At 52.6% G+C, this 11,598-nt stretch overlaps 2 protein-coding genes across 2 annotated transcripts; both read left to right on the top strand.

Annotated features, from left to right (window-relative positions):
* Positions 1-1,258: 1,258 nt before the first annotated feature.
* CTHT_0028420 (uncharacterized protein) lies at positions 1,259-3,563 on the top strand (the record flags this gene model as incomplete). The annotated part of the gene is made up of 2 exons (XM_006693235.1): positions 1,259-1,569; positions 1,640-3,563. The coding sequence occupies 2 exons, from the start codon at positions 1,259-1,261 to the stop codon at positions 3,561-3,563; spliced, it is 2,235 nt and encodes a 744-aa protein (XP_006693298.1).
* Positions 3,564-10,069: 6,506 nt separating this feature from the next.
* On the top strand, positions 10,070-11,374 carry CTHT_0028410 (uncharacterized protein; the record flags this gene model as incomplete). The annotated part of the gene is made up of 1 exon (XM_006693234.1): positions 10,070-11,374. The coding sequence occupies one exon, from the start codon at positions 10,070-10,072 to the stop codon at positions 11,372-11,374; it is 1,305 nt and encodes a 434-aa protein (XP_006693297.1).
* Between the last annotated feature and the right edge of the window lie 224 nt (positions 11,375-11,598).

The raw sequence follows: 11,598 nt of genomic DNA, 5'->3' as shown, positions 1-11,598 counted from the left end.
TCAGGAGCATGTTCGCGTTACGTTGCTACTCCAAAGCCAGTGGGAGGTGTTCACACGTACAACCCCTGCCCCTGCCCCCGCAGATCTCCCTTCCCCACAATTTTCAATGAAACAGCCGCCCAGGACCCAAGCAGCACTCTCAGGCTCACGGCAACACTTCACATCCAAGAGCTCCATCCTCCGCTCCCGTCTCATTTCAAAAGCCCTTATTTACCTAGGTACCTTACTCATAAAGGTGCTACGTACTTACATCTATGAAGACAGCTGTGTAGCAGGGCCACCGATGCCTCGCTTCTTCCCGCCTTTTTTTCTCTTTCAAACTAGAGACTTTCAACCGCCCATTTTGGTTTTGAAACTTGCGTTACTCAGACTCCCGTGCTCGCAGCGCCTACAGGTTTGATTACCTTACGTACTCCCATCCGCTTTACTCAACAGTCAACACACGCAAAACCCACTTCTCGCTCATCGCAGCCAATGGCCCAGTCGGCTGTTCTCATGTCCTCATTCTCATTTGTAAGTGCCCTCCAGGTTAGCTCTGGGTGATGCCCTGACTTTTTTGCAGATTTGATATCGACAACGCAGAATATAAACAAAGAAACCAACCAAACAAGCCACTCAAGCAAAGCAAGCAATTCTTCAAGTTTTGCGTCCGTAACTGCCATCGAGAATCCCAGGGTCAACAACATTCCTGGGATTCTCGCGGATTACATACCTGAGCATCGGAGCTTAAAAGCAGCCACAGACTTGGTGTAGGTCGATACAGCTTTTCTCTGCAATCGGGGTTGCGATCACTTCAACAAAAAGTCTTGTCATGCATAGTTGCGGCCTACCGACTTTGCAGGACCACTGAAGAGCCCTGGGCATCCGCAACGACGGGACACCAGATACCTATCAAGCAGCAACCGTTTGACCTATCATCTGCTGTTGCTGCTGCATCTGTACAAAGCTTGCCGTGCAGCGAGGGGCGCCACTGACACCCTACGTGGAGGGACCCTGGAGGTCGGCGACGCACAACGGCGGCTAGGTACTACCGACAGGGACTCTGAAGACCAAGCCGTGCCCTGCGACAGCCGTGCAGACCTTATTTTCCATCACATCCCACCCTGCCGCGTGTCCATCTCCTTTTCACTCCTTTCTTTGTCCATGGGACTCAGAGACACCATGAGGTTCTTCAGAAAGAAAGATAAACCGAAGAACGGGAGCGGTGACGGTAGGCATGGTTGGCGGCTGCCCGGCTTCGGCAGCAGCTCGAATAAATATGGGGGGCCCAGACTCCCGGGTGTACGGCCTTGGTGGCTCACGGCCCGAAGGCTACGACTCAGGAGACGTGCCGTATGGAGACTACTTCCAGCCCCGGCCTACCTATGCCTCGGCTGCCGTACTTGCTCGCTTCCCAGCTTCAGTCCTCGATCGCATCTTTGGCTTTGTCTGCCCTCATAGTCGCGATGAGAGCTACTCTACCTGTGAGCAGAGCTCCGTCGACGATGCCTGCATGCTCTGTGACCTGCGCGACCTGGCACACTGTGTTGCTGTGTGCAAGAAGTGGAAGGAAGAAGCCGTGAAGCTATTGTATGTGTTTTCGGGTTTCCTTTTTCTTTAATCGACCTGGAATTTTACTTGCCTAACCCATCGTGTCCAGATATCATAGCATTCGGATCGACAGTGTCCATTACTGCGAACTCGAAGCTGTCCTCGCTGAACGGCGAAAGCGGCGTTCGTCCATTTTTGATCGGAATGGCGAGCCAGAAGACCCGGCGCAAGCTCGTTTGAAGTTGCTCTGCCGGACTCTCCGTGAGGACCCGGTTCGCCGCGGGCAGCTTGTCCAGTTCCTCAAGATGCCTTACATGCTTCGCGAAGCCTGTCAAGCCGATATTGCTCGGACGATAGCCGTGACACCAAACCTTCGTTATGTAGACCTTCCCGAAGGCCTTTTCGCCGATGAACCCGGCTGCATGACTCTTCGACTCGAGGTTCAGGCCCGCTGCCTTGACTTACGCAAAATGACCTACATGAGGGGGGCTGAGAACAGTCTTCAAGCCCTCGCAACGGGAAGGGTCTGGACGAAGCTCGAGGTTTTGGAGTTGATTCGAATCGATATGGAGCCTTCCATGTTGCGGCAAGTCTTGGGCTGTCTGAGCAATCTCCGTGCTCTCAAGATCAGCGAGACTGAGTCGATCACTGACGAGACCTTGATTTGGAGCGATACGCTTCCTCCATTCCCTCCGCTGGAAGAGTTCATCCTTACTAAGGTTCCGAACATCACGGCGGAGGGACTCAAGGAATGGCTAATCCTCCCTGAAGCACGCCAGTCCCTGAGAGTACTCACCCTGAACAGCACTGGTGTCAAAGTCTGTGATCTGCCTGAACTCGTGGGTTACACGCCCAACCTCAAACACCTGTCTATCAGTGACAGCGTAGCAACTACCCTGCAAACAGCTGCTGGCCCCCAAAACATCCGGCTCCTGAACTGCACGAACCTGGAGTCGCTGCACTATGAGATCACGGCTGCACCGTCGGCTCCAAAGTTTTCAGGCGCCACGGCCAGCTACTACCAATACCTCGCCAACTCCCTCCTGTCCGGCGGCCTGCCCAACCTTCGGGCTCTCTATGTCCGCGACCCTCACTTCCCCGATCTACTTCTCGGCCTGCCCCCGCCGGCTCCTGCCTATGCTGAAGGCCGTGTCGCCCGTCCAGCAAGCAGCGGCTCAGCCTTCCCATCATACCAATCCAATAATAGGGGCTCCCTTGGCCTGCCTCTCCCTCCAGCTCCGTCTGGTGGCCATGGCAGCGGCCATCGCCCTCACGGCTCGCTCTCTACGATCAACGGCCTCAGTGGCTCGTCATCTACAAACAAGTTACCTACCTCGCGAATCAACCATCGTTTCAGCAGCAACAACCCCTTCGCATCCCTGGCTGCTCAACAGCAACAGCAACAGCAACAGCAACAACAACAACGACAACAACAACAGCAGCAGCAGCAGCAGCAGCAGCAACAACAACAACAACAACAACGGCGGCGGCGGCAGGAGGAACTCATCCGCGGCCTACCCCTTCCCCCTTTTGCTCCCTCTGCTACAGGAACTGTCCCAGCTTTCATGAACCTCCCTTCTAAACTCGAAGTCTTTACGAAAGGCGACGATGATCAGCTAGGCTGGTCCTTCGTGCAAGTTGGGTACGGCGATTACTGGGGTGGCGGGGGCCGTCACGCTGGTGATGCATATACCTTAGGCGCTGCGAGCAGATCTGAGCGTCCGCTGAGCAGCTACGGTCTTGGAGCTGATGTGCTAGGTGGGAATATCTCCGGATGGAGTAGTGGCGCTGGTGCGAGGAGGAGTGTCCTTGTTGCAGGGGGGGGTGCGGGTGGGGGGTTTACGGCTGTTGCTGATACTGGTGCTGTCCGAAAGAGGACTGAGGGAGGGTTTTTGTCGCCTATTCAGTCGCCTGTGGGTCCGCTGTCACCGAGGAAGGGTAGTCTCAGTGGTAGTGGGGATGAGGATAGCTGGCCTAGGCCTAAGAGCAGCTCGGGGGAGAAGAAGAGGGAGAGAATGGATCTTTGGCGTTGAGGGGTTGGTGTTGGTTTCATAAGTCCGGTTGGTAATGAGGAGATGAATAATGCAGCGTGTTTCAACTGGCCTTTGGTGTGTTAATGAGGGTTGAAGCTTCTTCAAGTATATTAGTTTACTTTTTTCTTTCTTGAGCCTTGGTATCCGTTGGTATCGAGATCATGAATCGTGTTTAGGATCTTGTCTGGATGATGTAGTATACCCCATGGAAATTTGATTTTCAATGTCTTATGTCCTTTCACCTTGTGTCCTCACACATGGGATGTCTCTATCTAGTAAAAATACTGCTTTCTGAGTGGCATGTGAAGAACAGTCGCTTAAAACTTGGTCACCTAATCCACAAGCACTGTAGTCACATACCCGGTTGAGGTCCCTCTTTTCCATCAGGAAAAAAGGTCTCGCAACCTCTTGCTTTACAGACCTCATTGGTTTCTCACTACATCCTCTTCTGAAGATGAAGGAACGATGGAAGAGTAAATACTGTAGAGCACCCCCAAACCTTTTCTTCTGAAGCAATACTCGTCCAATCGCTGTATGAATCTTACTGAAATTGGACCCTCTCAGGTCTATGACGATTGCAGACGTTCAGTCATGCACCTTCGAAGAGGTACATTACATGGGGGGGCTTAAATGACAACGTAATACTGAACGCTCGATGTCGCTCGATGTTATAACTCGGAGTCATTGCGATATTTACACCGTCACCTTACCTACTGTAATAGTCTTGGAGACCACCCCGGGAATTAACCTAGAAGAAACAACTTCCTCCGCATCCTACATTTCCTCCACAGCACATCCGATTGAAGTCGTCGCCTCCATCGTTTCTATATTGCTCTGTTGCGCATACGGTGACACCACTGCGTCTTGAAATCAGCTGGATAGCTGCACCTGCGGCTGTATAGCAATTGACGAATCCGCGTGTCTCTGCCTTTCGGACGCCCGAAAGCCCGGCCGAAGTGGCGGCGGCGGTGAGGCATTCTCGAAATGGCCAGAAACCCCTGGGCGAGCTTGTTGGTGCTCATGGTCCGCCATCCCGGAACTATGGAAGACATGATCTCAATCCAACTCAGTTATTGATGACAAAGTTAGGGATGATGAATGCTCTTCAATTCGTTGATGACTGGTTCCAGCATATCTGCCCCAAAAACATCACACAGCAGCTTGGTATTCTCATCCTGCCCTTAGGAAGGAATGGAGGATGAACACATTTGGTTCAGATTTGCCTGGATTCTGGATCTCTATCATACCACGGATGTGCCGCGCCTCGTTGCCAGTTGTAAACGTTTTATTGTTAGTGACAGCAACAAAGTGATTGGAAAGGAAACTATTGCTAAAATGCCACAGAACATTGGCTCCAGGGGCAAAGCCTCTGCAGCTGTTAGTCTTGCATAAGGTGCTGATACACTGACCTACAAGCTATTACTCGCAGCCTCTGGATCTAGTCATAGCTGTTGGTCAGGTTTAGCAGATTACAGAGTTAACAATTTCGTCACTGTCTCTCACACTAAGTTGTCTCGGCCCATTCCGTACCTCAAGAGCCTTGCTGACTGAAGGAATGGACCTCATATCTCTGTGCCACGCAACTGCACTGGAGCATCGAGAAAACCTTAAAGCTCTTCAATGTCTCATGGACCGATAAGATGGCCGGGTATCCAGCTCTGTAGAGTCAAATGTTCAGATTATGCCGAGGAACGCGAGCAAAATTTTATGTCTGACGGACATCCGGTCAGATCCTAATGACAGCTTACCCCAGGCACGGAGCATTAGAGCACGGTAAGCTTACGGAGTGCTACGCTACTCGGCACCGGCCCGGCACACAGATGACGTCCAAAGCCGGGGCCGAATGGTATGCTAATTGTGGAGAGGCAATGACCTTGACCGACCGGCTGAGCCTCTCTTGGAGGGTCCAGCCGCACACCAGCATACTTATTTTGTTGACAAATGCCAGTCATGTACGCACCTCCCACACCTCGGTCAAGCTCAACGGAGTTCAACTGTTACGGAGGAGAAAACGGAGCGCTTACATGCAAATGCCCTTTTGCCTAACTCTGATCTGCCATGATGAACCAGCCGGCGGCGTGGCGGTTCCAAGTTTCGACCGCCAATCAGTTAGTGCATGCTATCCAATTGCTGTGCCACACATCCTCCCGCCATGTCTGCAGCCTTCACCGATGAGATGGAGGGGCTGCTGGTGATCACACGGCAGATCAGAGAGTGTGCCGTTTCGAAATCGTCAAGACATGGCACCAACACTGCTAACATTTGTCAAAAGATGCGGTTTTGTGCTTTTACAACAAGATATAAAAATATGAATGATGAGGATTCAAGGGATATTTCTATCTCAAACAAATATCTTTCATCAATAGAACACTGGATTCATGATTTATTTTTGTATGGCCCTTGGCGGAGCCCCGCCCTAATCCGAGTTCGGAAAGATTTCTGACTTCCTTTAAAGTGGGGCCTAATACAAGGCCTGTGACTGGTCACCGTTTACAAACGCTCGGGTCAACAGACCTTAGGTCCGGATCAATGACGCAATGGGCCCCTCTTCAAAAGTTCTGAGGTCCCCAGAGCTCCGCTGCAGTTCACCGTACGATGCTCTGAAGCTGGAGATGGCGCAACTTGGATAGTCGAAGGCCAGATCAACATAGGCGCTCCCGCTAGTTTGCCTTGTCCAGCCTTCAGCCTCATCTTACAACTTCGAGAGGGAAAATTTGATTGTAGTCTACGTGCTTGCGGATTCTTCATGCAGGGAGTACGTCTAGCCACCCCCCTCTCTCTGGCTAGTTATGGCAGATAGATCGAGCCTTATTTTCGTAAATCGCTCGGGAGCAGCCTCGCCCGAGGCATCTGAAGCGTGTCTGATGTCAATCACTTTCCAAGCTTGTTCTGCATGTCATTTGTGACACACAAAAACCCGGGAAAAAAAAAGCTTCTTTGTCGACGGAGCATGGGACATGACTTACTTCTATTGCGTCCCGAGCTATCAGCTGTGTGAGTGTGCAACAGCATCAACAAAAGGCCCACTCGGAACGTGGTTCATGGACTTTGTGTGGCCAAATAGTCGCGCTGCACGATAACTTGGCATCGTGGATAACGGATAACGGCAGCAGCAATCGTGAGATCGCCAGGGGTTCGATCTGAGATCAGGCGATGGACGAAAACAAAACATCTCACTCGTAGACAGGGGCATGCCTGAGTTTTTCGTCGCGACTTACAACCCGTACGTGCAAACTTTTGCGATCCTGCATCTGCTACTCTTGGTCGAGAAATCAGTGTACAGAAAGGCATCAGATGCTTTACTGTTGAGAATTAATCTACAAAAGACACCAAGGATCAAAAGTCGGTGAGTAGCAACTGTGGTGTAGGTCCTTCTGTACAACATAAGGTAAGTATATCAAGTTTGGGCTGCATGAAAGAGCGCCACTGCCGTTACGGGCACTTCTGCGGCTTTGATTTGAGTTGTGGAGCAGTGCTACAGAACAAAAAGCTATAAAGCCATGCCTGACCAAACACACAGAGGCACTTGGAAATCAGCTGCAACCGACGCTCGGAAAACTCTTTAAACTTCAGCAACGCTTGGCTGCCCGAGGAACGCGAAGGCCGTGGGGTTTGCAAGCGATAATCATCCACAGTGTAGCCGGCTCGTTCCATTATGACGATGACATCGAGAGCCCGACTGCATGCCGTAACCGGAAGCGGGAGACCGTCCGCCACCACAGCGCTGTTTAGAATTTCAGGTACCTTTTGGGTCCTGTAACCGGAACGTCCGCCGACCCGCTCTGTCACCTCATCGGACCCGAGTAGAGTTACATAGCTATGGGTCTTACGTCGGTTCTGCCGTCCCTTATCTTACACAACGGAGCGGGTCAGTCTGGACCTCTCCAAGCTCGCCGCCGTCAGAATCGGCGACAAAAGTGTTATTGTCTCTCAACACACACATTTCGACAGGCATTGGAGGGAAAATACGACGCGTGCTTGGTGTTTATGCGCCTGAGGTTCCAAGAGCCACTCTTCCGTTTTGGTTCCGGGGCTTTGGGTCCGTAGTGTCTGCGTTTCTCAATGCAATCTGTACATTCATGCCGCAGCGGGACGAAGTGCGCGTAACAACGATAGAAACAGGTATGCGTAACCGAGCAATCGGTTGGAGACAGTGAGGATATTCCGCATCTATACATTACTTGTTGGACTTCTGTGCCAGCTCGGCACCGGTAGAAAGAGTTTGCTGTTTATCTTTCCAGCTTTGATCGAGTGTCAGCTGTGTGGAACAACCGTTGTAAGAGGCCAAAGGCGGCTGTGGCGAGCTAAGTAAGCTTATCACTAGCGAGCTGGATGGTAGGCCAAGCAAGAGCCCTATCAATAATAGGGAAAGACTATAAAAAGATAAAAAGGGCGGCCCGGCCATATCAAGGCCAGTCATATCAACGAGCTTCCTCACACCTCCGTTTCGCAAAAAAAAAAAAAAAAAAAAAAAAGTTAGGACAAAAGACGGGATAGAGCGGAACGGAGTTGTGCTCGTACTGTTTCTAGCGCAGCGCTAAAAGCGCGGCAGTGAGTCGACAAGCGCAAGTTGACATAGGATTTGTCGACAACGTGACAGGCGCATGGAAAACTTTTTGCCATATCCCAACGAGGTGTCATAGTGGTTCGGTTCCTACCTTAGCGTTCTGCTCCCGCTTCGAATCTGTGGGATACATCCGGTACGCTTGTACCAATCGCTATCGCCTAGGCAGTCGGCCCCGTGGAGCCATCGATACTGCCAATGACGATGGGTTTCTTCCCATTCTTCCATCGAAGTGGTAAACGTAACTAGTGACCACGCTTCTGGTGACGCTAACGTCAATCCACCCATCCGTTCAGGCAAGCCGAGCTTCTCGACTTCCTGGTCAGGGCTTTGCCAAGCTTGGCTTGCGGCTTGCTGGGCTAGGATGACAAGCCTGTCTTTTGGCAGTGTTGGCAAACTTGGGTGTGTTTTGCGCGTCGTGCATGCAGTGGCTGTGGATAAAAATCCATATTCTATTTTTTTCCTTTTTAATTGGCCACGTAAACGGATGACATTAGAGTCATAGCGACAAGTCGTGACTCTTGTCTTGTGTGTCTTTCTGTGGTTACTTGATTCCTCAAAACCTTTGGGGGAATAAATTTCGGAAGCCGTTGTTCTGCGTTACGCCAAGCAAGCACGCTAGTCTATGACGCTAGTCCCAAACGGGGCATAGTCTTGGCGCTGTCCACGTCGAAGAGCTCTGGTGGATTTGCTCTGAAATATGGTGAACATGGGCCAACCAGCGTCCTCGTCGCCCTTCATGGGCCTCGCCGGCTGGCCACGATCGCGTTTTGAGGATCGAAGAGTTGCTGGCCACTTCTCCAGGGCAGCCATCTGGGTCCTCTGGGATGGCTTAGAAGGTGTCTCTTTTTGTCTCAGAGAACCGCATTTGGTTCCGCAGCGGCGGCAAGCTGCCCTTTCACAGCGTCTTTTGCTCCGAAACCACCGACGAAGGACAACAATGCAAGCAATCGTGCAAGCTCGTGTCTGGCACACCAGAGCAAATTGTCCTTTGTCCCCTTCCCCCGCGATCCTTGTCCACGATTCGGTAGCGCTCGCGGATTGTCTGTTGTGGAGACGGCGTAGACAAGGGTGAAGGGATCGCCGCGACAAGGGTGACAAGGGTCCTGACGGTCGGGGGTCAAAAGCGAAGCGATGTTGCCATGCAGACGCTTGTCATGCGAGGGCCTGCCCATTCACCCGTTTCCTCCCAGAGGTGCACGCGACTCTCCAGTTCCTGCTTGTCCGTACGTACAAAGTGCGTATATGTACAGGTTGTGCAGTGTAGGGGACTGTAGGAGAGGCGCTAAGCGTTGGCTGCATGGAATGAGTGGTAACGGACATGCTCGAGCCGGCCAGTAGGGACTGACGATGGCCTTGGAACAGGAAATGCATGCACATCCTGCGCGACCATCCCACCTGTAAGCCAACCAAAGACGACGGCCGATTCTGACGGCGGCCCTAAGGTGGCTGCAGACCGTTATGACCGCTCTTGGCGTGGCTCCGTCTTGTGTTTCTTGACGCAGGACGCCATTCCTATCGAACAAGGGCAGCAACCAAGGGGGGACCGCCCACTTTGGGCACCACCCTCCTGCTTTCATAATAAAAAGATGCTCCCACCCTCGGCGATCCTCCCTTCTTGAGGGGGGCTCTGCCTGAGATGCTCGTTCATTATACCAGCCTCCACCACATCTCATCTCGCGACCCCACTGCTCCCCACAAACCAAAAAGAAAAAAGGCATTTTGCACCCTGGGACCCTGACGACCTCGACTCCCTGGGCTCTCCCAAGAGCGGACACGGTTCGCGACTGAGACATATCAACGCCGAGGCCCCCTGTCTCCTTTGGTCACGGCCTATTTCCACACTTCTCTTTCTTCCTCCTTTCCAGCCCGGACTCCGGAGTGCCTACCGGTACGGTTGTAGAGAGAACAGAGCACACTAAGCAATCTCCCTCATCAAGGCATGTCTCCCGTAAACAGTCTCCTTCCCGCAAGGGAGTCAGCCATCGGTCTTTCAAATACCCAAGCCCTCGACAAGCACGACTTCCCTCTCACAGCCCAGCCCACGGCATTCGGTGAGCCCATAATTGACAAGTACTACGAGTTGGACGCCCGAGACACGATGGCTGCCAGCCCAAACCCTTCCCAATCGAGCACAGAGGTGCCGGAGCTGCCCCGAAAGAGCGTCCTCAGGGCCTCGCAGCTCCTGGACAACCTCACGTTGAAGATGAATGACGGCGTCGAGACCATCGAATTGAGGGAAACCATCCCCCCTCACGATGTTTACCTTTCTTCCGAGGAGGATGCCTCGTCTGATACCGACGATTTCTCTGACTTCGACTTCGATTATGACGACTCGAGCATCGAGGATCCCGCTTCCCCCACGACCAGGAGTAGCCAGGAGAGCACAGCCAGGAAGGTGTCGGTGGTGTTCTCGGGCAAGCCATCTCTTGTGGACCTGCCAGCGACAAGGAAACGTCCGACGTCAGCAAGTTCTTTGGCGATGTCACCTCTTACAAGATCAAGGACCACTTCTGCTGCCTCATCCCAAGCACCAACAACGACAACGACAACAACATCATTAGCAATTACTGAGTCCTCCCGGCCAGCCACCCCGGCAAGCAGCTCCTCCAAGTCGCTCCAGCGGAAGAGTGTCCACCTGGGCGAGCTTCTCGGCAAGAAGAGGCCCCCATTCCTCAACATCGATCCTTGCGCAAGCAGCTCTCGTCACGAGCCACTCCTCGAGAGCGGGCAACAACAACACCATGTTGTTAAGACCCCACGCACTCCGACGACCCTTCTCAGAGGTGTGACAAGGTCAATAAGCCTAGTCCGGAAGCGGAGCCGGCCGCTGATTCATACGGCCTCTGCTTCCCATACCGCTGTTGGACCCTCGCCTCTCTCGGCTACTGTGCCTTTGTCGGCTACCGAGCCCCCGTCGCGGTTGAGCTCTCCGTTCCAGCCCGCGGACTCCATTAACAACTACAGGAACTCGCTACAGTCGCCTGCTACAGTGATGCATGTCGAGCATAAGCCCCAGCAACATCAACAACAGCGCCGTGAAGAAGTTCATCTGCCCAAGCGGCCGAGGACCCCATCGACGCCAATCCTCTTTACCGAGATGATTCAGGCGGTTCAGCGCAGCGCGACCATGGTCGAGTCTTCCTCCAATGTTATGTCACCGACCGAGCCGACTCCGAAGAAGGGGCTCCTTAGTGCCCTGGCGATGAGGAGAAGAAGTATCAAGATTATGGGGAGGCCATTTTAATTTGGGTATTTTTTTCTTTTGGTCTGGGACTTTCGGGGACCTTATTAGAAAGTTCAGGAAAACAAAAAAGCTGGTTGGACTGGTTGGTTGGCAGTCTGGGTATTGGCGTTTTGGTGGTTATTTGCTTGCTCTGGATATCCATCTCCTGTCATTTTGACAAGGAAATCATGGGAGGAAAGGCGTTTTGGGACGGGTATAAGGCATCACAGTACCACACGTCACGA

This window comes from Thermochaetoides thermophila (assembly GCF_000221225.1).
Source record: "Thermochaetoides thermophila DSM 1495 unplaced genomic scaffold scf7180000011816, whole genome shotgun sequence".
Taxonomy (NCBI): domain Eukaryota; kingdom Fungi; phylum Ascomycota; class Sordariomycetes; order Sordariales; family Chaetomiaceae; genus Thermochaetoides; species Thermochaetoides thermophila.
The sequence above is the reverse complement of the archived record's forward strand: the minus strand, read 5'-3'. Positions and strand labels throughout refer to the sequence as shown.